General features: G+C 44.4%; 2 protein-coding genes across 7 annotated transcripts in view; both read right to left on the bottom strand.

The window, feature by feature from the left end:
* Positions 1 to 15,696, bottom strand: part of CARD19 (caspase recruitment domain family member 19) — a 20,461-nt gene extending 4,765 nt beyond the window's left edge. Inside the window, exons 1-3 of one of the 4 annotated variants that reach the window (XM_058813168.1) lie at positions 15,478 to 15,696; positions 5,311 to 5,453; positions 3,310 to 3,463 (exon numbers count right to left, since the gene is read on the bottom strand). In XM_058813168.1, coding sequence (XP_058669151.1) covers positions 3,310 to 3,463; positions 5,311 to 5,453; positions 15,478 to 15,484 — 304 coding nt within the window. In that variant the 5' untranslated portion in view covers positions 15,485 to 15,696. Of the gene's footprint in view, positions 1 to 3,309; positions 3,464 to 5,310; positions 5,454 to 7,714; positions 7,940 to 8,179; positions 8,269 to 10,611; positions 10,723 to 15,477 lie in introns of those variants that run through there. The other 3 variants (XM_058813166.1, XM_058813167.1, XM_058813170.1) reach the window with 3 other exon arrangements.
* SUSD3 (sushi domain containing 3) overlaps positions 14,638 to 25,011 on the bottom strand; it is a 25,754-nt gene continuing 15,380 nt past the window's right edge. The window contains exons 4-6 of one of the 3 annotated variants that reach the window (XM_058813163.1): positions 24,479 to 24,626; positions 22,246 to 22,413; positions 14,707 to 15,787 (exon numbers count right to left, since the gene is read on the bottom strand). In XM_058813163.1, coding sequence (XP_058669146.1) covers positions 15,577 to 15,787; positions 22,246 to 22,413; positions 24,479 to 24,626 — 527 coding nt within the window. In that variant the 3' untranslated portion in view covers positions 14,707 to 15,576. Of the gene's footprint in view, positions 15,788 to 22,245; positions 22,414 to 24,478; positions 24,627 to 25,011 lie in introns of all 3 variants that reach the window. The other 2 variants (XM_058813164.1, XM_058813165.1) reach the window with 2 other exon arrangements.

Genomic DNA, 25,011 nt, shown 5'->3' with positions numbered 1-25,011 from the left:
TTAGTACTCAGCTCAAGCAAACAAACAAACATAATCAGCACATGCAAAATGGTGCAAAACACTGTATTTCAGAAAAATATCCAATATTGACATAAAGTATTAACCCCTCCAATGGTTAACCATTGCTAGAGTTAAAGCTGGACTGACCAGAAGACACAGGCAAAGAGCCATCTGATGCAACTACAAATAGCTGCAGCCCCACCTCTGATCAGCCTAAGCACTGACCACATAAGTAACATTACACTTTTTTCCTAAGTTAGGAAAGCAGTAGATAATCCTTCACAATACCAGCAGTTTTCATTGTAATACACAGAAACTCTTTGTTAACAGATGCACTAATCTCAAAACATCTCTATAATTTAATGTATCACCATTCTTTGTTCTTGAGCAAATCTCCAGGCATTGATGTATTTAGCAGGTAAAGCACATAGAAAGAACTTCTTGGTGTAGATTATTTACTAAATGCAGGTCTCAGCTGAAGGCATTCTGTAAAACTCTGTGGGTTCTACATGTTAACATTTGGCACAAGTAATTTCAGCCTCTATCTTTCTGCAAATTCTAGTAGAAAAGGAGGCTGGCCATAGGACGAGGTGTTCAGTAGTTTCCAGCCTGGGCAGAAAGACCCTTTCAGAGCTGCCTTTGCCACACAGATTTGGAGATTATGCTGTCTGCAGAAGGGGGATGCACAGCTGTCACCAGACACGGCAGAAGAGTGACTTTTCATAACACATCACTGATCTGCAACACTGTTTTAGCCAAAGCTTTCTGTAGTCATGCAATCACAGAATCATAAAGGTTGGCAAAGACCTCTATGATCACCAAGTCCAACTGTCAAAGGTCTAGGAGGGTTAAATAAGGAAAGGAAAAAAAAGTAAGAGTTCTGAATCTGGCTGTCAATGAGGAAGAATTTAAGATTGATTGGTTTCAACTGCTCTCCTTCTCTCACATGACACCAGGATGCAGGAGAGGTGCCTTGGAAACTGCCCAGTCCACCCAGGCAGGGACAGGGGAACACCCATCTCCCCTGCTAAAGGATATCCCTCTCTGTGGGGGGACAGGGCATGGCCTGGAGCAGGACAGAAGCATCTGTGCCCTTTGCTGTGAAGCCTGAGAGCCACCAGAGCAGCAAGGATTGCTGCAAAGCTCCCATAAGCTTGGTGTGCCCCTAGCAGCCTCACCCAGCCTGCCCCTTTGAGGAGCTGATGTCCTTCCTAGAAATTCCAACTAGGAAATCCTCACACCGCACAGACAAATCTCTGCCACTTCTATCGCTGCATGGGGCTGATCCAAGCCTTTATCCTTTAAGTCCATGTCAGCATGGAGAGAAATAAAAACATTTTCTGAGTCCCTTGGAAACACCCATTTGCTTCAACAGCTCTGAGGCTGCCCATACCACGTGCCTTACCTCCCCTCTAGTGGGAATGTTCAGACATTACCAGACACTTCATTGGCAATTTACACTTCAGGCAAAGAAATTTTGTTCTAGCATGAATTTTAAAGCTGTTTTAAAAATGAAAAAGAAATATTTGAAAGGATTTCCTCTGCTGAAAAAATCTGTCATATGTATAGCTGCATGTAATTTATTACAGAACTATGGAGTTCATCCATGAACCATCCATGTCCTCATTGATAATTTCTCCAGCTGTTTGTAATGCTGCTTATTTCAGCTCAGCCTGCATTTAGAAGAAAAGCCCCATGTTAGTGATTCTTCATATTTACAAATTCTAGTGGCAGCTCTGTAAATGCTTTGCGCTAAATTTAATAACTATTGCTAAGAGCATTATAGAATGACAGCACGGTTTGTGTTGGAAGGGACCCTGAAAACGACCCAGTTCCAACCTCCTGCCATGAGCAGGGACATCCTCTGCTGACCAGAGTGCTCAGGACCCCATAGATTTTGGCCTGTAACAACCCTTGAGCACTTCCAAGAAGTAAAATTCGAGTAACAAATTGTGCGTGTTGGAGGTCTGAAGGATAATGCCTTTAATATTGAAAATGTCCAAGTTCACTTAAAGGAAAAGTTACTCCTCATATTGACAAAAGGAGCTTTTCCTGAAGCATAAAGGTGTTTGCAGTTTCAGCTTCAAAAGCTGCACAGATGTTTCTTGACCATTCAATCCAGAATGCAGACATTTGTTTTAATTACAGAACTCTAGGAAGCAGCAAGCATATTAACACAATCATCTACATATTTATTTCTTAGGTCAACAGAAAGAAACTGCTGAATCTCAGCACACAGTAAAGTTTTAACTCTGTTCTTTAAATTATCCTTATCCTTCTGAGGATGGTAACATAAAAGAGTGTACCAAGATAACACAGAATTTAATGACTTTTCATGTTTACTGAAGTCAGCAGTTTGCAGCAGCAGCAAAACTGTTGGGTGCCACAAGGAGCTGTATGTTTAATGTGAAGCACTTCTAGCACAGGTATTTGCTATGCAGAGTCTGAACATGAGAAACCCTCACCCTGCCTACTCATGGCTACCTGAGGAAAGCTCAGAGTCACCACATGTGCAAGGATGAGCACGTTTCTGCTCTAGCTAAAAGTGGAAACATCCCACAGACCCTATGCAAGTCTCCTTGTAAGGATACATTTTCAAAAATGGCTTGTAGAATATGCTGTTGAACATCTAAAAAGCTTTAACTCTTAAACATCAAAACAGTCTTGAAATTTTTCTTCTTAGTGATTACACCAAGACTTCTCAAACTGCTCTTAATTCATAAAGGCTGTCTGCTAACTGCTAGTCAGCCTGGCAAAAAAAAACTTGTTTCTTGACCTCTACCAAAGTAAAAATGATAGATCCAAGACAATTTTATTGAAGAGCCTGTTCTCCAAAGTGCACAACTTCTGCAAGGTGAACATCAGACCAAAGCATTGCCTCCAAGCTGCTGCGAGGCTCAGTCAGTTGGGACTGGGGCTCATCTGAGATTCTGAGGCAGGATGGGCCCAGACTTCCCCAGTTCAAAAGGGTTCAGGTATGGATGTGGGGTAACTCTGCAGCCTCCCCATGCAGGCAAGAAAATGGTCCTCCACCAGTTTGTGCAGGGTAGATACAAATTACTTCTTTCAAAATGAAAGACAAAATGAAGGAAATTACAATTTTACATCACAAAATCCCCTTACAGCTTTTGGAAAACTCAAGTCAGAAGGAATTAAGGTAGACCCCAAAAATTATTTAAGTAACTTATTTATTTGTATTATTTATAATCTGTTTAGGTTGTTTAAATGACCTACACTGCATCTGAAATTAGGTTTTGTAATATGCTGGTGAGGAAATCCACAACTCAATCAACTTACAAATCAACTTACTCAAGATTTTCCTGCTTGGCAGGTCATTAAACAGCTGTTCAGCATTGATCTGCAGAGCCCTGTAAAACTCCTGACAGTGTCTGTCTCCTTTCTTTTGGAGGTGTTTTAGCAGATCTGAGAGCCTGGTATGGAGTGATGCTTTTGGGTTCCTGAACTGCAAGAGAAAAGTGCTCATCAGAAAAGAGATTAAAACAGAAGAGAGATTAAAAGATCAATTTTACATCACTGTGCCAGTTATGTAGCTTCTTTATAGAGCTTCTTTGATATTTACTAAAAGAATGGGCCAAAAAGGGAAACCTAAAAAGGACACACATGCAGCGCACAGCCCTGAGCTCCATGTGGTCAGCAGAATCTGATGCAGAGCATTTTGTCTCTGCCTCTCCTTCTGCTTTTTTCTGTCCCAACCAAGTGAAAGACACTCTGCATTTGACATCTTCCCTGCATCCAAGCTGACATGGTACTTGCTATTGTACAGTTTAATTCTGGCAGCTGTAGATAGAATATTTCAGCAAATCTTATCATTTGAAATAAAGTTTGATGCTTTCAAGTTTGTCCTTAGCTGCCTAGCAAGGGTCCCCTAAAAGGCACTTTATACTGCTTATCCTGGTCCCAGTACTGGAGTGTTCATCATCCCAAGATTTCATACTTCATGGGGTTTTTTTGTTTCCAGCCAATTAACTGCTGTACACCCACTTCAACAGGCACAAATTCCCATTACTCAGGTTGGCAAACAGTTGCAGTGGGAAATACATTTTTTCTGTAGTGCTAAATGTGATGAGTATTAGCAGACCTTACAAAGAGAAGGAAAATGCATCTCCAGCTTTACACATCAAACCGTTTTCAGTTTATTTAAAAAAAAATCCAAATCCACTCTCAGCAAAACACCATATTTCATAGCAGCACAGTGGAAAACCTTTGTAACATACTGAGTTGGGAACAATTGCTGCTTGAGGGGGACAAGAATGCCACAGATTTTACACAATACTTCTTATTCTGACAAAATTCCCACAGGGTCTTCCAGATACAGCTGAGATTATAAGCTTCCTAAACATTCAATAGAGTTGACACAAACTTGCCTGAATCTATTAAAAAGCAGTTCATTTCTGCCTAAGTGCAGAAGTCACAAATCATGTTTCAGATGCTTTATGGGTTTATTTTGAAACTCTTGAGGGAAGTGGCAAGACTGGCTCAGTAAATGATCTAGCTCTGCTCTACACCACAAAACACTATTTGTCTCCATGAAGTTTGATTCTGGTAGAATTGGACCTATTTTTCCTCATGTTCAAATACTGATACACCAAAACTCTTTGCAGACATGAAGCCAGCAGAGGGTAAGTACAAACTATGGTAAGTAGGATTGTGGAAGCTCTTAGCTGACTTTAATTTTGTCTCCACACAAGATTAGAAGCTTTTTTCTCCCTAAAGAGAGCTACTCATTTTTGAAAGCTTCACATCAGGGAGAGTGGCCTTCCTGCATACATGGTGGCACCACTGCAAGACATTTAACTCGACCCACCTCCCACAGCTCCACACTTACTAAATGGGACTAACACCCCCACTTCTCTACCAATACTTAAAATTATTAATTCTTTACCAAAACTGATTGAGCTAATATAGATGATTTTGTGGGCAGAGATGGATGCAGCACAGATCACCTGGTGTGCCACTCCACACCACCTCACGGGAGGAGACAGGCATGTCAGGCATGTGGTCACAGGATGGGTGCCCTCCTGCCCAAGGACTGGCTGCCCCTGATCATGGCAGGGACTGTGGCATTAAACTGCTGCTGAAGAGAGCATTCTCTCCCATGACCACTTGGCACAGGGAACGTGCCAGCCCTGTGACTGCTCCTTGTGCATGAGATGCCAGACATAAGTGGTCAGCAAGCAGGAGGTGAGGCAGGCTGGCTGCATGTGGCACCAAGAGTTGTGTCAGGAAGAGGGCAGCTGGGGTAGTGAAGCAATACAGCAGTCAGAGACACAGCAAAACGCCTCAAATTACCTTTTCTGCTTCTTCATTGGTAAGAATTTGGGGATAGACTCTGTTGAGCTGAAGAACTATTTTATCAACCACTTGCTCATTCAGTCGGCTAGTGCTTATAAGGAAATACATGTCATGCTGCAGCCGATGGCAATACGACTGATCTAAAGATAAAATAACACAGAAGAAACCAATGCAGTTAATTAATAAGCCATTTTTAAATTCCATACATTTCATTTTACTACCAGTGATTACATAGCTAAAATAAAATTATCCCCACCACCTAATATTAGCAAGCTGAACTATCTGTCAGGGAAACATAACACTGCCACGTGCTTTCAAAGACTCATGCACTTGAAATTACACTAATCAGAACTTCTGGCTGGTCACTCCTACTGCCTCTCTCCTTCCAAAGGGAGAAGGCTATAAATCATTTAGAAGTCAAGTTCTGATGGATATTTAATCAAATACAGCCTTAAAGTTAATTAATTACTGCAGATAAATACTCTATCACTTATGAAATCAGATTATGACATTTAAGACAGCTGCAAGATGCTTCTCCCGTCCAATGGGATGCTCCCATTCTGCTCCTGGAAATAATAAGGCTCATAAAAAAACTTATCATACATGACCATAAGCTGCCAGACTGTCTGCTAGAGCACCTGCAGAAAAAAACATCAGGGACACCCTTTCTTAAGTTCTTCAAACAGGGAGCTTGTCAGACACGATTCCCAACAGAGGAAGGGATGTGCCAGACCCTGGCAGCAGCCAGAACGTTGGACAAACCCATATAAAGCACTGTGCTTTATGTGCCTGTGCTGAGGTGTGTGGCCCCTGAAAGCTGTCACTAGCCACTGGCACAACACAAACTGGAACTTTCAAGTTACACTGGTTGCTAAAAACCCCTTTGTAGTTTTGTTTCTGCTTAACTATTTTTAGCATAAAACCCTCATGTTGCTTTCTGTACAAGAAACATCAAACAGGATTTTGTTCGTCACAATCCCCTGCGTACATTTCTTCATGATCTACTTTCACTGCCTTTCTGGATAAAGCCACAGGGCCCTAAGGAGTTGCAGTGCCGCTTCATATTTATCACAGTAAATTAATAAGTACAGCTGCATTTCAAATTTGTAGGCCGAGATCAGCCCTTCCCTGCCCCGCTGCAACACGCAAGCACTCTCATCCACACCCAGGTCCTGGGAGCTGCCAACCACCTTTAGTCAGGCAGGTACACCCTCCCAATTCATAAGTCCACCAATATTTACATAAGGACTCTGGACACTGTCTCTGACACCACTGCATCTTTATTGTGGTTTCATCTTTGGTTTGTTTTCCCCTTAAAAGCCTTCTTAAGTTTATCAAGCAAACAAACAGGATCATTAAGGAGATAAATTTAAATACAACAGACATGAAAACCGGTGCAGCTCTCTGATGTTCTCTGGAAAACACAGAACTTGCAAACATCCATTCCAGAAAGCTCAGTGGTGTCTGCTGTGCAGTGCAAACATGAATTGCTACTCCCTGTAAAACTCCTAGGTGATTTTCATAAATATACAGAAAAGCTGGCAACTAAAACCTGGAAGGTTTGGATCTGATGATCAAACCATTTGTACATGTCCATAAGAACTCCTTTCAGAAGCATTTCAGGAAGAGGAAAAACCCTCTCTCAACAAAATGTTAGCTTAACACTAATTTAGTTTTGCCTCTTCCCTTTCAAGATCACAAGAAAGGAATGCCAAGGATTTAAGACTGGCTGCAGAGAAATGGTCTTGAGAAGATCAGATGGCACTGGTTACCAAAGGCACCCACGAAGAGCAACTGGTCTGTTCCTCTGGGCTGAAAGGATGACAGAGAGGTGAAAAACAAGATGCCACCCTCCTCTGCTACTCTTGCCCACTGCCATGTGCTACTGGCAAGTTACCGGAAGTCAAGGGACTCTGACAGCAAGTCAAGAGAATCACAGAATCATTTAGGTTGGAAAAGAACCTTAAGACTTTTGAGTCCAACCATCAATCCAGTATCATCACCATGTTCAGCACTAAACCATGTCATGGAATGCCACATTCATATGTTTCTTGAACATTTCCAGGGACGATGATTGCCATGGGCAGCCTCTATCAGGCATGGGCAACCCATACCAGGCCTGGGCAATCCTTTCAATGAAGAAATTTTCCTTTATACACAACCTAAACCTCCCCATGTGCAACCTGAGATTGTTACCTCATCTTGTCACTTGGTGCTTGGGAGGAGACTGACACCCACCTGGCTACACCCACCTGTCAGGGAATTGTAGACTTCAACAACTGCAGTGAGCAAAATATTAAAAAGCATTTGATACTAGAGTGCAACGTTAGGTTACACACAGTCCAAATCCTCCAAGCTCCATAAGACGGCTAAAACAACCGGAGTCACCAGGAAAACTAACCTGTGTGCTCCCCAGGTGTAGAGGCACAATCCCAGGGAGCTAGATGGAGGCTGGGAACAAACAGCAGACTCCGCCGCCACACAACAGGCAGCCGGTGTGCCAGGGTGTGAAACGCGGCACGGCCCAGCTACCCCGGGCACGCCAGGCCGGGGCTCCGCACGGCCCCGCGGCCCCGAGCCCCGCGCCCGGCCCCGCCCCGCCCGCCGTCCCACGGCCCGCCTGCGCTGGGCCCGGCAGCGCTGCCCGGGCCGGGCCGGGCCGTGTCCCGGGGCGCTCAGCCCGACCCACGGCCGGGCCGCGGCCGCGCACCGAACCGCCGGGGCCACCCCCTGGCGGGGCCACTGCGGCGCGCGGCGACACCGCGACATCGGCGCTGCGGCCCCGGAGGCTCCGGCCGGGCCTGGGAGCGCGGCGGCGCTCGCCAAGCCGCCGAGGATCCCCGGACCCTGCCCGTCCCGCACTCACCGGCCATGGCAGCCCCGGCCCCGCCCGGCCCGCGGGCTGCGGCCTTCGGACGGCGGCCTCCGGCCTTCCTGCCAGGCCGGGCCGGGGCGGGGCGGGCGGCCGGCGCTGGGCACCGCCTCCCGGGCCCGGAGGCGGCGGGGGCAGCCGGGGCGGGGGAAGCGCAGCGCAGGGCCGGGGCAGCCCGGGCGGTACCGGGGCAGTTCCCCCGGAGCCCACACCGGCGTTCCCATCGCATTGACCTCCGAGGTAAAACATTTCTTCAAATGTCTGTGCTCACCAGCCCGTCCCGTGTGGAAGCATGAATTTACACTTGCACAGCCACAAGTTTTTAAACAATTAAAGCCGCGATTTCTTTTCCCAGAAGAAATTACAGTGTCCAAAACACCATGTCTACATCTTCACAACATCCATGCAGAATTTACATTTTCCTTGTGCTGCAGCACAACACGCATTTAAGTGCAGCTGGACACGTAAGGTGCATTGGGCAGGTAGTGACTCAAGCCCAAGGAGCAGGGACAATTTATCTCCTAGAAAAAGTTTCAGTGAAGCATGTAATTAGTTGGGATAGTTAACTTTGTGAGTGAAAAAGTACAAGCAAATGTGTGGATGTAAAACCTGCTATTTGCCCCAGATTTCATCAACAATTAATTACCTAGCAAGGAATGGAAGAGAATATGCCTTGCTAGGGATAAATGCTGCAGAGGATTGAAGCATTGTCAATTGCTGTGACATTCATGGTGCATATCCTTGAGAAGATTAGTAGAGTATATACATCCTGAGTTTATCCTATTTACCCTCCGGAATCCAGATCATCCTAACAGCATGAAAATACATTTTAAAATTATTATTATTATTATTATTATTATTATTGCCCATTGAGACCTTGATCACACCTGCATTGGTGTGATTTTTGGCAATGTATTTTAGTAAAGAAACAGAAATCTTGGGAAAAGTAACTTGGAATTTTGTAATTCCTTTTGTGATATATTTTAATGTGATTTTGGATGGGGCTGAGCTACCTGGCACAGCTGAAAGCGCCCCTGCCCATGGCAGGGGTTTGGAACAAAATTATCTTGAAGGTCCCTTCCAATCCAAACCATTCTTGTATTCTACGATTCACTTCCATATGCATATTAAAACATTACAGCAAGAGGGGTTGCCTAATATTAAGAAGCAGTGGGAGAATGCCATGCTGAGAATTTGTTTTTATGACCCCTTTATACCTCTGTGAATTCACTGCATTTTGTGCTCTACTAAAAAGTTTCCCTGGAAACTTTTAGAAATTTTAGAAGTTTTAAATTTAAAAGCTTTTAGAACTTTTGAAACTCGTAGAATCTAAACCATTAAACAGAAAACCTGGTCATCTTAGTGCGATATGGACTGAAATCTCTAATATAAATCTACATGTTTTTCAGCACACGGTGATTCAAAGCACAGTGAGTGAAGTGGAAACGAAAATCAATCCCTCAGGAATGCTGCGATGTACAGTGCCGCACCGCCTGGAGATATTTTTGTCCCGCAGACTCAGATAAATCCACAAGAAGCAGAGGTTAAACATATCTCCTCTCACGGCGGTGGCACGCAAGAGCTCTGCGGCAGGATCGCTGTCAGGTTCGCTCTGCAGACAGACCCTGGCGGAGCCCCCGGCAGCAGCGGCGCCCGCGCTCCTCGGGCGGGGCTGGGCCGGTCCCAGCGCCCCCGGGGTGACAGTCCCGCCCCCGGGGTGACAGTCCCGCCCCCGGGGTGACAGTCCCGCCCCGCGACAGCCACACGCACGGCCGGGCGGGGAGGCGGCCCCGCCAGCAGCGAGGGGAGAAACGCGCCCTCAGCCCGCTGCCCGGCAGAGCCCAGAGCCCTTCCAAAACCCGGGTTCGCTTCAGAGCTCTGCCTCCGCACTCAGCGGCCATGCGAAGTGACCTGCACAACGTTTCTTTCCCCAGCAGACTGATTTCCTGCTTAGCTAATCTCAAAAGCCAGTACTGTTTCCTCCCGCTAAAGAGACCGATTTGTTTATTTAAGCGAACTATTTTACCTACTAAATAACACCCTTGTCCTATCATGTAGTGTTTATCTGTTAACTGTTGGATCACAATACGCTTTGTTGTTTTCCCACCGCCAGAGGACTGAATCTCTTTAGCAACAAATTAAATCTAGATAGCGTAAGCAGTTCCTCTAACAGTCTTTCTTTGTGCTTAAGAAAATACAATCAAGTGTTTCTTAAAAAGGTCAGATAGCGCACTAGGCTCCCTTCAGTAAGTTTCAGTCAATAATTTACAAGAAGAAGCTCTAAAAGGGGGGAAAACGTGAAGGCAGTGACGGGTTGGCCACTCCCGTCACAGCCACTGCCCCTCTGTCTGAACTCCTGTTCCCGCAGATCTGCACCTTTCAGACCCTTGTTTTGCCCAAATTCCTCGCTACGAAGGTGCACTTACAGCTTCTGTAGAACATCATCCATGGGTTTCGGGGTGGGTGTGTGCCGTGCCCGGCACACGTCCCACGCGGGGCGGCCGCAGTGCGATTCTCCTTGATGGGATAAGCGGAGGTCACGGGCAACTTGGAGAAGCGAAAGTAAAACAGGGAGGGAGCGAGTCCGGTTGTGACAGCCGGCAGAGCTCCGCCGGCAGCGGGGGGCGGCTGCTCCTCTGCGCCTGGGAGTCAGCAGCAATTTGCTGATGATTTTAGGGGACGTATAATTAGCTCTGAAAACCAAGATGTTTGTTTGCTCAGAGTTATGAAGGCTTTTTGTGTGTATGCTAATAATTTCTAGAGTTGCTTTGCACATAAAATGGGTTATTTTCCAGTATTATTTATATAGTCAGAGCATGATTATTCGTATGATTACTTTGTTGGCTAGAAGGAGATGAAGAAAAGAATTATCTGACTCCAAACACAAAAGCAGAAGCTGTGCTGCAAATTCCCAGCTCTTTATTCCTAACCAGTTAAGCCAGACCGTGAAATCGGAACAGAACTGACTTGGATGAAACTTCCCCCAGAGGGTGCTGGCACTGCCCAGGCTCCCCAGGGAACGGGCACGGCCCCGAGGCTGCCAGAGCTGCAGGAGCCTTTGGGCAGCACTGCCAGGGATGCCCAGGGTGGGATTATTGGGGGGTCTGGAAGGGCCAGGGGTTGGACTGGATGATCCCTCAGGGTCCATTTCAGCTCAGGATATTCTATGATAGCCTGGAGCATCCACAGGTCTGGAAACCCCTGGTCAGTTGTAAGTTCCTGTATATTCACCCTGTACCTGGTGAATTACACACCCCTGGTTCTGCTCTATGCTACCCTATCATTGGACATTTTAACAACATAAGTAAAACAAGAAGATGATGCAGATAATGAAAAAAAATGTGTATCTCAGTCCTGGCACAAGGGAATAATGGGCATGTAGAATAAGTGTATAGTGATCACAAATAGTCCCTGGTAAATACTGCACAGATTCTGGAGAATGAACAACCAGCTTCACAAACATGTTCAATAATGCACTTGGCTCCTTATCTAAAGCACAAATCAAATTGTACCCATGAAAAAATACTCAGCTAATTATTTTTTTAAAAACCAAACAATTGAATTCTTTGAAGATAGGAAGCAAATAAAATTGTTACAGCATCCTCCCCTTAAAATAGGTGTGTAAATAAACAGTTGACAGATTTGGCAAACTGACATTCTGCAGAGCTGTGGGAAGGGAACAAAGCCACTTCAGGTACACGTCCTCACATGGAAGTCATCCCTGTGCCAGCTCTGGGCCTCATCTGACCCCCAGAGCCAGGAATGAACGAGAGGATGGTGTGCAGCCTGTGTGAAGTAAAGCTCTGGGCATGGGTTAGTGGAGGTCCCTTAGAGCTCTTGGGTTGATGGAGAGCTGCTGGGGTGTGATGGTCTGCTCAAATGGGTGGATGCCTTTATCTTTTGTAAAAGGGATTTTGGGGGTTTTAGTTGTTGTAGTCATAGTCTTGTTTATGTTTTCCTCTTTAGTTAAATGTTTACAAAAATCCATAGGAGAGGCCTTTTTAATAAATAAAGAAAGGGGAGTTGTGGAGGCATGTGGACCTGCTAGGGGATTTCCTGCGTCTTTGCCCTGGAAGAATGTCCACTGGAACTTCAACCTCTCCCATGGACTCCTGTGACATGCTGTCAGTCAACCTCAGTGTCACAGCCCCTGTTGGCCCATTGGCTGTTCAACTGCCTGCTAACCATATACGGTCACAGTTCCAGCAGTTTCTCTGTACCCTCGTTTGTCTGTACTCTCTGTTTACCCTTGTGTTTCCCTTTTGGTCACTGTAATATTTTTCTCGCTCACACAGTCAGGTGATTGGTTGTTGCTGTTGGCTCTGCCCCTTTGGAACAGTATATAGTCCTGGACCCTCCACCTCTCCCTGTCTTTGTCCCAGGACCCTTTCAGAGTGTAGGTGAAATAAGCTACCACTGGAAACCTGTACAAAGACCCTTCTGCCTCTGCTGTCTCACACAAGCAGCTGCTGCGTGTGAGTGTGGCATTTGCTGTGTGCTTGGTGGAGCGCTCTCCTCGTGGGGACACTTCAGGAAGGTTTCAGCAACCAACCATCTGCCTGTGCTGCAACAGCTTAGAGGCCACTGCAGATTCCAGCTCATAGACAGAGCATAAGTCCTGTGAGAAACACTTCTGTGAGCAGCGTGCAAGTCATCAGTTTTACAAAATGCACAAGGAAATGCAAGTGTTCTGTAGCAGAAATAGGAGCTTGAATCCAGCTGGAATCACTGGCCAGCAAACATTTAAGGTTACAAGGTTTTAAATGTCTATTTTAGAGTCTCAGCTGGTTTTGTCTCCTTCCTGCACAGCACTTACTTCCCTTCTGACAATAAATTACATTTGCACGAGCAATAAAGCTAACTCCAGGGGGTGCAGCCATCAGAACTAAGCACAGTTCCAGAGGAAGCCAAGCCACAAATCTTTCACAAACAGTTTGGGTGTTGCTACCTTACCTTGGTGTAACTTTGCTGCCTCTTGCATTAGCTGCCCAAGTAAATGACAGTCATTTAGCTCTGGCACAGGGACAGTGAATTTACCTGCCTTCTGGGGGGCTTCCCATGGCTGCAAGCATCCCTGCCAGCTCAAGGGTGCACTTTTTGTCCCATGCAACATTACTCAGCTTCTCCTCAAGCAGAACAGGAGCCAGGCTGTCTGCTCACACAAAGTGTTGACCCAAACATCCCAACAGGGAATTTATTTCACTTGCAGTCATATTATTGCATTTTAAAGCCAAATAATGAAATTAAAACACCAGGGAACTAAATAATGGAATTCTGTGAGCATAATCATAGAGATGGGAAGAGGAAGGAAACTGAAAAGAGCTACAGAGAGGCAGGATCAAGGATATCTTGGCCACCCTTCACATGTGTACCTTAAGCATAATATTGCCAGTAGGGCAGATCACCTCCCTCCTATGCCTGTAACTCTTTTTAATCCTAGGCTGAGCTGTATCTTCTTTGTGAAGGACTTGTTTAACCATTTGTTCTACAGTTCAGGGGATCAGAGAAGCCCTCCCATTCTGGTACTTTTGAGGTTCTCTTCTCTCCCCTTATTAAAGTTAAATTTGCCCTTTTCCATTTTCTAAGGGCCAGGCCCTCACCACCCTCTCAGACAAGAATTTCTTTCCTGTATCTCATCTAACCTTCTGGCAGTGGGGAACCATTCCCCTTAGTCCCCAGTTCCTCTCCAGCTCTCCTGGAGCCCCTTTAGGCCCTGGAAGAGGCTCTGAGGTGTCCCTGGAGCCTTCTCTTCTTCAGGTGAGCACACCCAGCTCTCCCAGCCTGGCACCAGAGCAGAGGGCTCCAGCCCTTGGAGCAGCTCCAGGACCTCCTCTGGGTCTCTCCAGCAGCTCCATGTCCATCCTGTGCTGGACACAGAGCATCGGATGAGATCCCAGCAGAGCAGAAGGACAGAACCATCTCCCTTGAACTGCTGCCCACACTGCTGGGTACAGAAGCTGTCTGGGTCTGACAGGCAACTGAAAACTGCAGGCAGAATAGTTCACAGCACAACTATATCGTGATAAACACTAGCTAGTACTAACTGGATGAATTGAGAACTTAATTGGGTGGAGTGATGGGAAGTACATCCATTCTCCTTTTTGCAGTGCATAGTGAGAAGGGTGTTGCAGGATGCACCTTGGAATAATGTACAGTAGAACTGAGCTTATCAGAAACAAGAAAAAAGCTCTTTTGCTGCAACTTTCATCTTACTGAGTTTCAAGCACGTGTTTTTGATCTCTGCAGAGTATGGCCAGGATAGAAGAGGGCATTTGCCAGCAAGCTACAGTAATTTGAATTTCAAAACTGAAGCTTCAGAACTGCAGGTTGTGAGACGATACCTGATTCATACCAAGGGAATATACCATAAAACAATTACTGCAGTCTGCTATAAGGTCATGTTTCCACCCATGAGAGAGACGTGATGATACCCATTAAACAGACAGCTGATGACAGTATTAAGTAAAGCTTCAATTGAAACAAAAATAAGTAGTATATATATCTATTTGCATATAAACAGTAGAAAAAGCACTGTATCTGTTACTTAACTATTCAAAAAGGACAAAACAAGAAAAAAACCACACCTTGTTTCCTCACATGATGTACAGGTGAACAACAGGAAAAGAAGGCAGGCTTTCAAAAGCTACCTCAGCCCTTTATTTAGAGAGGTCTCAAAGAGATGATGCTGCAGTGATCCCGAGCTGGTTGCTCCAGGAAGGCTGCACTGCTGTCCCCACCTGCACACCAACTGCTCTTGCACTGGGACACCAGTAGAAGCTACAGGAGGTCACTGGTGGGAGCCCCAAGGTGGGGACACCACATCCCTCCATGGGCCACCTCCTCTCCCTCAGGCTGGCAGACCTGCAGATGGGCCTCTGCTGCACCCAGTCTCACACGGTCTCAAAACACAGAGCAGATGAACTAAAGACCTTTCTGATACAAAACAATGCGGCATTTAATTAAAAATAAATTTTTTGTAGTTCTATCATGCTACTTTGTGAAAATATGGGGGACTTTTCTTTCTGAAATTCTTACAAAACCCACTGATTCAGAGAAGATTGGAGTCTGAGGGGTGTGTAGTTATTATCAGCAACTTCATATGAGGCAACTATGCAAACTGGGTACCACCTCTCTAGCTGTGCAGAAGGGCATTATGCTTTTGCCATGGTCACACTGCACAGCACACCACATAGAACAGCTCTGGACTGACAGCCCCAATATTCATATCTTTATTTGTATCACACCTTGAAGCATTACTCTTAAATAACCATCTTGGAATATAGAAAACTTACAGTTCATATGAATAATGAACTTTCTATGTTGTCTTTAAGGCACATATTTCTATCAACATTTCATTTTGGTCCAGAGAGCAGTTGCATTTGAGACACCAGCTATCCAGGTATCTGGCAGGTTGCTTTGTTGTAACTATCCTTATGACTGTAGACTTCAACAAGGTGTATGGAGTTCACCATCTGCAGTGCAGTGTTGTGTCTCGGTACCATGTGTGCCCCAGGTGCACCACTGCTCTTGGCTACCTTCAGGTGACTGTTGTCTTTGCAACACCCAGGAACGACGACATCCCGAGTCTGCTCTTCCTGGGACCTGTAAGCACAAAGGGAAAAGTTATTTCTGTTTCATTAATTCTGGTGAAGGTACAGAATTTGTGCATTTTATTGTCACATCAGGTGTTTCGCAAATGACTTGTGCTGTAACATGAAAAATTGCTTCTCCCAGCATCAAAACCAGTTGGCAGCAGTGGTACAAATAATTGTGTCTCTGTAAAACCTCAACAAGACCTCAAGTACCTTTTTGCTGGGTACCAACTGAGCACCACTGTGACCTGCCATCAGGGAACAGAAGCTACATGGGGTAATGCTGCACACCTCATTGCCAAAAGAAAATCTTCTGACATAACTGCTGTTGTGCACTTATTTATTATTTTTACAGTATAAGGAACTTGGTTCCATCTTCTTGAGTTGGTAGTCAAAGGTCAAAATAAAAATCAAATCAAAGCAGCACATAGACAGAGAAGGACTGGAAAAAAGCTTTGCCCGGGCCAGCAAAACAGCCTTTGAAAAAAAAAAGTCTTTGCAAATTGTTCTGCCAGGATTATAGCTCAAGTCTAGGTGTGCTGGTTATAGAGCAACAAATCCAGTCCACCTGGGCAGAAGTCATCTCATTCTGATGTTTTTCCCTATAAATCTCTATGTTGTGAAACACTTCAATTATCCATAGTCCACCACTCAGGAACCCACACTGGCTAAAACTGTACTTGGAGAAGAAATGTACTCCTGGCTTAGCAACCCATTCCTCCCATTTCAGGAACTACTAAGCTTTCATTGACATCTGCTGGCACAGGGTGCCCAGAGCAGCTGTGGCTGCTCTATCCCTGGAATTGTCCAAGCCAGGTTGGATGGGGATTGGAGCACCCTGGTCTAGTGGAAGGTGTCCCTGCCCATGGCAAGGGGGGGAATGGGATAGCTTTTAAGGCCCATTTCCTTCCAAACCATTCCATCATTATGTGATTCTGTAAGTGTAGGGTGAGACAGTAGGCACCTCTCTTCCCTGCAATAGATGAAACCCTGAGGACATCAGAGGGACAGTGAAGGCAGTGAGGTTTCACCTCAGCAGAGGATGAGAAGAGCTATTAAGAGGGTTGCAGTGTCACCAAGGGGCAACTGTGCATGCAGTGGGCTTTGCTCTGTGTGCATGACCTTCAGTCAGACACAGTCTTCAGTTTGCTCTCCTCTCATCCTTGGAAGCTCTGTACTTTGTCCTGAATGAGCGTGACTGTTTTTTCAAGCACTTCAACGTTCCTTAACTCCAGTTCCCAACTGAGCTACTTCAAAACACCACAGTAAGAGGATTAGAACCCTTCTCTTCACCCTTACCTGGCTTATATAAACCTGCCCGGGGCACTGCACAGCCAAGGGCATGATGCATTTGCCAAGGACAGACTGTATCTGACAGATAAAATTTGGAACTCCCGTCAGGGGAGAAGAATAGCCATTACAGCATTAGTCAATGGGATTTAGAGGATTCACAAGAATATTTTTCTGTGTGACTTGAGAGATGCTCCTTGCTGGAGGGAAAACACTGTTAACAGGACATCCGAGACGTGTGAGAACACAGCCACAAAGCTGCCTGGTGCTGGTACTGCCTCTCAAAACAGCTTTTATACTAGAGGATGGGAGGGGATTTTTTCCTTACTGTATGCCTAGTGGCTTTGTACAAGACCCTGGGGTAATCAGGAAAGCATTATGAAAACAATAATAGCAGCTCTATTAAAAGCACATGTTGCTGTACATGACCCTTTCGAGCTCTTGCAATGACAATTAAGACTGAAATTCAGAAATGGGTGTAACTTAAAAGCCAGTTTATCCTACCCTTCTAACAGGGCCCCAAGGTGAAACCACAGCTCACTTCTCCTGTCTCAGCTTTCTTTGAAACCTGCATGTCGAAAGGTACTGGGAAGATCTGAGCCTCTAAAAGGTGGTGGTGGGGAACACAGAGCACAGGAAAAACAAGAGTTAAAAAAAGAGTAACTCCATGAACAGAAAAGCTCAAGGCTGGACCAGTCATGGGCAAAAGCAGAGAAAAGGAGGGAAAGGAAATCTGCCCCTCTCCTGTGCTGCTGTCTTCCCTTCATGGTGCCATGCAATCAAACATTTTGTGTAGGGAACTGTGTCAATTCCATACAATTGTATCAGTGAATGCTCTATGCGATGCAGCATTAAACCCCGCAGTGATGCTGAAAATGCTGAGCTGCCTCTCCTAATAGCATGCTGGCTTTGTGATTTTTTACAAAATCTTTTCAGTTGGGATTCTTTGTTGTTGGATTGCTCTTATTTGCTTTTTGCCAAGTAGAATGGTAAAGCATCTTGTAGTCAGAAAGGTCTCTGGTACAAAAATTTCAGCAACCAAAATTATCTTCTGTGGGAGAATATACCAGCCTGCTTCTCTGCAGAAGGATTTTTTCTTCTTGGTAATATGTTCCAGCTGTGTGAATAGCTGAAAGGAGGACTTTAACCCTACTGAGACATGGGCTTTTCCACTTGACTAGCTTCTGCAGTCAGATTAACTGCTTCATAGAGAATGTTTTGTAACTTAGAGCTGTGAAAAATAATTCACCTCTAAGCAGTCCAAATTTGAAATGCCCAACTTCTTCCAAATGTTTCCATGCTAGACAAAAACAACCCACCAAGTTTCCTTGATTCTCTTTAGATTGCATTTTTGAGCTGGACTACTTTTTTTTTCTTGTTGTCATCTTAGCTGACAGAGAATGAAAAGGAGTTAGAGTACAGCTACATTCCGTTCTCCTGAGTATGGAAAATGCTGAATCATCAAATCTTCTTTACAAAAAATCAGCACATCCCTTGAGTCAAGGGAGTGTCTATTCCAGGACAGGTTACAGGACTTTTACACTGAAAAGCAGAGCAACAGAGCCAAGGTGTGGTTATTTCTGACCATCACTAGGAAGATGATGCAAACTGAAATGAGCTCTCAGCGATTTCTTTACACTTGCTATCTGTGCTGCTCCTGGGACAGTATCTTCTACACATGCAGAAGGTTGTGCATATTTTGTCAGAACAAAAGTGGTTCCAGTTGGATTCAGGATCCCATTTCTGGCACAGAACACTTGCATTTCTTCGTGCTTTTTATGGAACTGATGGCTTCACTTCCAGAACAAATGTAAATGCTACAAACTACTTAAACAAGCACAGGACAGTCCTCTTCCTGAATGGATGCTTACAATTTAATTGATGTACATTACAGCAGTGGACACGACAATTCTTTAAAAATTTTAAAACTGGCAATGATGTTTATCAGAGCAATTGCTTATTTGCATTTCCTCAGGCTGTATTCCTAGAGCAACAGCTCTGCTGAGGCTGTTGCACTAGTTTGCTGTGAAGCTTTGCCTCCTTGCTGAAAACTGAAGGCACTTTTTAAGCTCTGTCATTTTGGGGGAGGTTTAGGTTGGATATTGGGAAAAAATTCCTCACAGAAAAGGTTGTCAAACCCTGAAATACCTTCACCTGGGGAACAGCTACAGCTGACCATGAGCAGTGGGTGAGCTTAGGCCCCTCCAGCATTAAGCTGACCCCACTCTGCTTTTGGACACCCGTTTCTTTAACATAACACCTCAGTGATCTTCACTCCATCTCTCAAACACTACTAGCAGCTGGCACAGAGGAAGGACAGCTGCCATTAAGTTTTTCTTTACTGATATTTTACCCTGTGCCTGTCATGTGGCAGAGGACAACCTGCCTTCCTGGGCAGATGCCTGATCCTAGCTCTCCCACATTGCTGCTTGCTGGGATGGCAGAGAGCTGTTTGTCTCGGGTGGTGGGTGCCCAAGCAAGTGCTCCAGAGCACAGTTAGTGCAGGGTCAGGTATTATTCTTCATCACAAAATAATTGACTCAAAAATAACACATCCTGGTGCATCTTGCAGTCAGGCTCTGAGAGCCGTTCCCAACATGCTGACAAGCCCTCTGCCCAGCAGTCCTCCTGGGGACTGCTTTGGAGGTTCATGGACATTGTTCTCCTCTAACTGCGTGGCCCAGGGCTGCAGCTAATCTCCCTTCCCTAGACACAGACCCTTGTTTTCAGCTAATCTGGCTCAAACCTCTGCACCACAGAGGAAACTGCTATCTCTGCTGCTCTGAGCTTCTCAGAAGCAACGCTGGGGAAACACCTCCCTCCCAGCAGCACCATGATCTGTAACTTGTTTTTCCCTGCTCAGCATTATTTAGTGTTTTCAATAATACAATAGAGCAAATATGCTGTAAATACTTGCAGCTCATGCATATAAGACCTTTTTCTGCTAAACATTGGTATGTTCATCCTTATTATGATTCTTTACATCCAAATGAAAGAGGTGGCATCTGGAATGACAGCACTCTGTAGTTAATGATCCCAGGTGTTTGTACACATATTTCTTATAATTTTAAAGCAATTTGTTCAACCAGAAAAGCAGCCAGAATGAGGATCATTATAATTAAAGCAGTTGCCACTAAAATTCAATGTTTTCCTGCAAAACTGCATATTCACGATGTTTGTGATATGCTTCAAACATGAGGGGAGAAAGTTCTCATTTTGTGGCAGCCAGGTCCACAACAGCACAGTGGAGCCCCTACAGTCACACAGCTGGGCTTCTCTGTTATTTATAAGCTCTGCACATCAGCACTCTGCACCCACATTGTGTCACCTCATTGCAGCCAAAATTATCTTGTCAGCGTCCTAAGGCCCCTCTTTAACTGATTAGAGTGTTTTAATCTTAAATTTGTCTGTAAACTTTTATTTGTTTTGTAAACCTGTATTTGTTAATACCTTAACTGCCTGAAAGAATTGATTTTTTATATTATACTGCCTTACTTAAAAGAATCAGCTTTTTATTTTATCTCTTCTTACAGTATTTTGACCCTCAAGTACTGAATCAAAATGTTAATGTCAAAATCTATTCAATTAAGTCTGAAAAGTAGCACAACCTACATGATTTTCTAGTCAAAAATAAATTAAGATATACTCAAGAGAGTTTTCTTCAGGAATGGAAGAGTTCTTACTCTTCCAGATACTTCATATGCTACAAGAATATGAAGCAGAACTCTCTTCAAGAAAAGAGAGAAAGCTATCATAAAAATGACTGAATTTTTCATGCCTCCACCTTCTCCCTTGTCAGACATGGGCAGCACTCATCTCAACTTCCCCTTCTAAGTGGGCTGCAGAGCCACTTCCCATGGCTGGGTTGCAGAAAACAGCATGTACCACAGCCCTGGAAAAGGCAGGGAGGAAAGGATTCATCCCCTGTGCCTCTTCAGACAGCTCCTGCCTAGAAAAACCAAGCAGGATTGCTGCTGTGCTTGGAGATCTCATGATGCATTGGGCAATTCCTCCAAATGGCTGAAACTTTAACATAAGAAGAGGATAGGGTAGGATAGAACAGGGATAGGGTGCTGATAGACTACACTAGACTACACTAAACTAGACTGAAATATTTCAGTTGGAAGGGATTCACAAGGATCATTGGGTCCAACCGCCTGACCCCTTTAGGGCTGACTAAAAACTAAACCTCATTACTAAAGGCATTGTCCAAATGCCCCTTGAGCAATGCCAGTTTGGGCCACCAACACTGACCCGCTCCAGGACTGTGTTCCAGGGTCTGACCACCCTCTTGGTACACAAATGGCTACTCATGTCAAGCCTGAACCTTCCCTGAGGAGTCTTGGTTAAATTCTCTTTTGGTTCTTGACCATGGATATGCAGAAATATATGGAATCTTTCCTTTGGGACTGCCCACCCTCAGTTTTGCTGCTGTTTTTCAACCATGCCACATGCCTGTATTTATTTCTTTGGACAATCAATACTGTAACAGCTTCACCACTGCAGCAACATGTGCCCAGGTCTAGAGATTTCCTCCAGGCACAGGCTGCCAACATTCCCACCTCACACTGGAGGGGAAATGGTACCACAGCAATCACCCAGACAGGTAATGTATCCTTTCCTTCTGGTCCTCCCAGCACAGCCCAGCTCCATGTTTGCACCTCCCCAGTGCCTGCATTGTTCTCCTGCTCCCAGTAAGCCAGATGAACACAGGATGAGGAAACTTAGCCTAATTTGTTACACACACTAAAAAAAACAACTTGCAAGTGAAATACAAAACTGACAGGCCATTTGTTGTCTTCATGAAATCTGTCAGTAGAATTCCCACATCTCACCTTGCATGTCTATTCATTTTACAGAATTAAAGAATAGAAATCACTTGAAATTACTTGATTAAACAGCTCTTACTTGAGTGAAAAAAGAGAACAAGGAGTAAATGAGGAAGGGTCACATCCATTCCAAGAGCAATTCCAGGACAGTTTTATTTAGAATCACCTTTAATGACACTTTCATCTCTGATGAGAAGCAGTGCCCACTCTCCATACCCAAAACAGCCAGACTTTTGGCTAAGGGTGCACAGACTGATATACCTGCTCTCATAGCTGGTTTTAGCTCTGGTTAGTGTTTAGCCAGGATCCCATCAGCTCATTCAAACCTACTTTATTTTAACAGCCTTACCTGTAGAAGCCTTGGTTATCATATGCCATCTTAGTCATGTCACCGAATACAGATGTATTCCTGAGTTTCTTATTATTGTTGTTATTGTTCCTTCCCTTAAAACCAAAGTAAGCAGCTTGCATGTGCTCTAGTTCTTCAGTCTTCAGCTGGTACCACAGCTGCATTTCTCTGTGAATATACCAAGCAGTAGAAACACTATTGTGATATATGGCTGTACAGCTGAGCTGTTATCTGACCACAGGCCTGAGTCTCTAGAGCTTAAATCCCATTCCAGGTTTGTGGTGGTGTTTGCAGGGGTCCCAGGACCAGGGAAGAGATGAGGATCTGACTCCATGTTTCAGAAGGCTTGATTTATTATTTTATGATATATATATATACTATATTAAAACTATACTACAAGAATAGAAGAAAGGATTTCATCAGAAGGCTAGCTAAGAATAGAAAAAGAAGGATTCATAACAAAGGCTTGCGACTGACTGAGACAGTCCGGACAGCTGGACTTTAATTGGCCATTAATTAGAAACAACCACAGAGACCAACCACAGATGCACCTGTTGCATTCCACAGCAGCAGATAACCATTGTTTACATTTTGTTCCTGAGGCCTCCCAGATTCTCAGGAGAAAAAATCCTAAGGAAAGGATTTTTCATAAAACATGCCTGTGACACAAGTTTACTGAAAAAAAACCACTTCAACATGTGCTGAACTTCATGTGTAAGCCAAATTTGTATAGATTTAAATAACACCCTAAAATAGGGAGTTCTTCAATAGCATAAATATTATTGTGCAAAATAGTGTTATTTTAAGTACTGTCCAGCACTCCTCAAAAAACAAACAGACAAACAAACAAGAAAACGAGAAGATTTTCTTATGAGCACCAATGGACAGTCTGCTTCTTTTGGCTCTCAGCTGGTCACCTGAGAGATCATCTCTGCCTGCAAACCTGCCTTGGAGCTGGACTCTGTTGCCAATGGGATGGAGCAGCTCCTTCAGGAGACAGGGAAAGAAGCACAGGGGAGCAGGGAACTGAGAAAGTCTCAGCAAAAGGAATAATTTTACAGCCTGATGACAGAATCAGGTCATTATGTCCAGAGTGAAGGGCTTTTCTTTTGTAAGAGGAAAAATATCAAGTCATCAAAATAATGAGAATGGCTAGTTTTTACAAAACTTCATTTAAAATAAATTAATAACAAGGACTGTGATATGAATAGTCTTATCAAAAAGAAAAGTGGCAATTCCAAAAATGTCAATTAACCTTTCATTTCAAAGCAATTTATTTCATGCTACCAGTAAATACCTGAATATTATGACCGACACTAAGGACTCTCATTTTTTGACACAAAAAAGTCTTTTAAGAGAAACAGAAAATCTCTATTTTGGCTACACTTGGATTTCAAATGACAGAAGTTCCCCCTTCAGCTGGCTCCCACACAGCTTCAGATAAATCACAGCTCAGCATAGAAACCTTCACTACTGTCTTCCCCAGTCTCCCTCCAGTGCACTGGAGGGCCTGGTGGGAGTAACCAGCAAGAAAAGGGAGAGGTAAGCCAAGTTCCTGTGGAAAGCTTTCTGCAGCAGTGACTGCAGGAGGGTGCTCTCGTGAGCACCAGCAGCCTGGCTCCAGCCTACAGGCAAACACGCTCCTGCTGACACTATCCACGTTGAATTTTTATAATGAACTGGATTGAAAATTTGACTTTTTCCTATTCCTGTTTATAATCCACCAATTTGTGCTCCAAGCCAGAAGACAAAATCCTCCGTTCTTCCAGCCCCATGCTGGGACAGCTTTGAGGATGCTCAGCAGATGGTGAGGCCTTGGATGGCTCTGACACAGGGAGATTCCATTTCCCAGCAGTGTTCAAAGAAAGAAAGGGAAAAAGGAAAGAAATAGAGAAGAAGGGGAATGATTGCCAATCTTCAATAACTTGAGAAGAGAAATACTGTGCCAGAAAATAAGACTTGTGTGTTCAGCTTCTGCATTACCCTGGATAAATACAGATCTGCCTAGGCCTGTTGAGGTTATCGGTTACTAACAGGTATCAGGTATTTAAGTACTCTGGAATTCCAAGTCCTTCTACGCCTAAAGCCTGACCTACAAATTAGGGATTTTAAGTAATGAACATTATTGCAGTGCTGTAAGCAGCAAATCCTTTGAAGCATTTGTTATCACAGCAACGGGGTCCATATGATGTACAACTCTTACACTGTTATTAAAACTGTCATCTTGACATACCTTTGAGTTCTTCTCCTCTCACTTTTCTTTGCACATTTAATCAGACAGCAAGTTAAGAAAGCCATGGACATCAGCAGAATGACAGCACAGCTCACAATGGAGGCAATCACTGCGACCTTAAAGCCAAAAGTGTCGTATTTTGATATGGCTGCAACAAAGCAAACACAGAATTGTTTCTAAGATCAGTCCATGAATTTATCTTTCACATTTTCATTAAACCATGCTAAAGCCTGCCTGCTTCACACTTCTGCTCAGTGAGGACTTCCACATTACTATGTGTCAAGATACCAGAGAATCTTGGCTTCAGCTTTGACTTATGCAAGCCTCAAACTGGACTCTGTAAAAATCTCCTGTTTATAAGTTACCCATGAATTGTTCACAAGCATTTCACCACTGCAATTAATTAAACACAGCGCCCTTAGCACTGCAGTAGCTTAAAAGCACAAGTCTGCAGATGAGCTGCAAACTCTTTATTAACAAGGACTGAAGCTACAGAAATGAATACTAACACGGGTAAACGGGCTTAAAGAAGC

This window comes from Ammospiza caudacuta, chromosome 12 (assembly GCF_027887145.1).
Source record: "Ammospiza caudacuta isolate bAmmCau1 chromosome 12, bAmmCau1.pri, whole genome shotgun sequence".
NCBI classification, from domain to species: Eukaryota; Metazoa; Chordata; class Aves; order Passeriformes; family Passerellidae; genus Ammospiza; species Ammospiza caudacuta.
The sequence above is the reverse complement of the archived record's forward strand: the minus strand, read 5'-3'. Positions and strand labels throughout refer to the sequence as shown.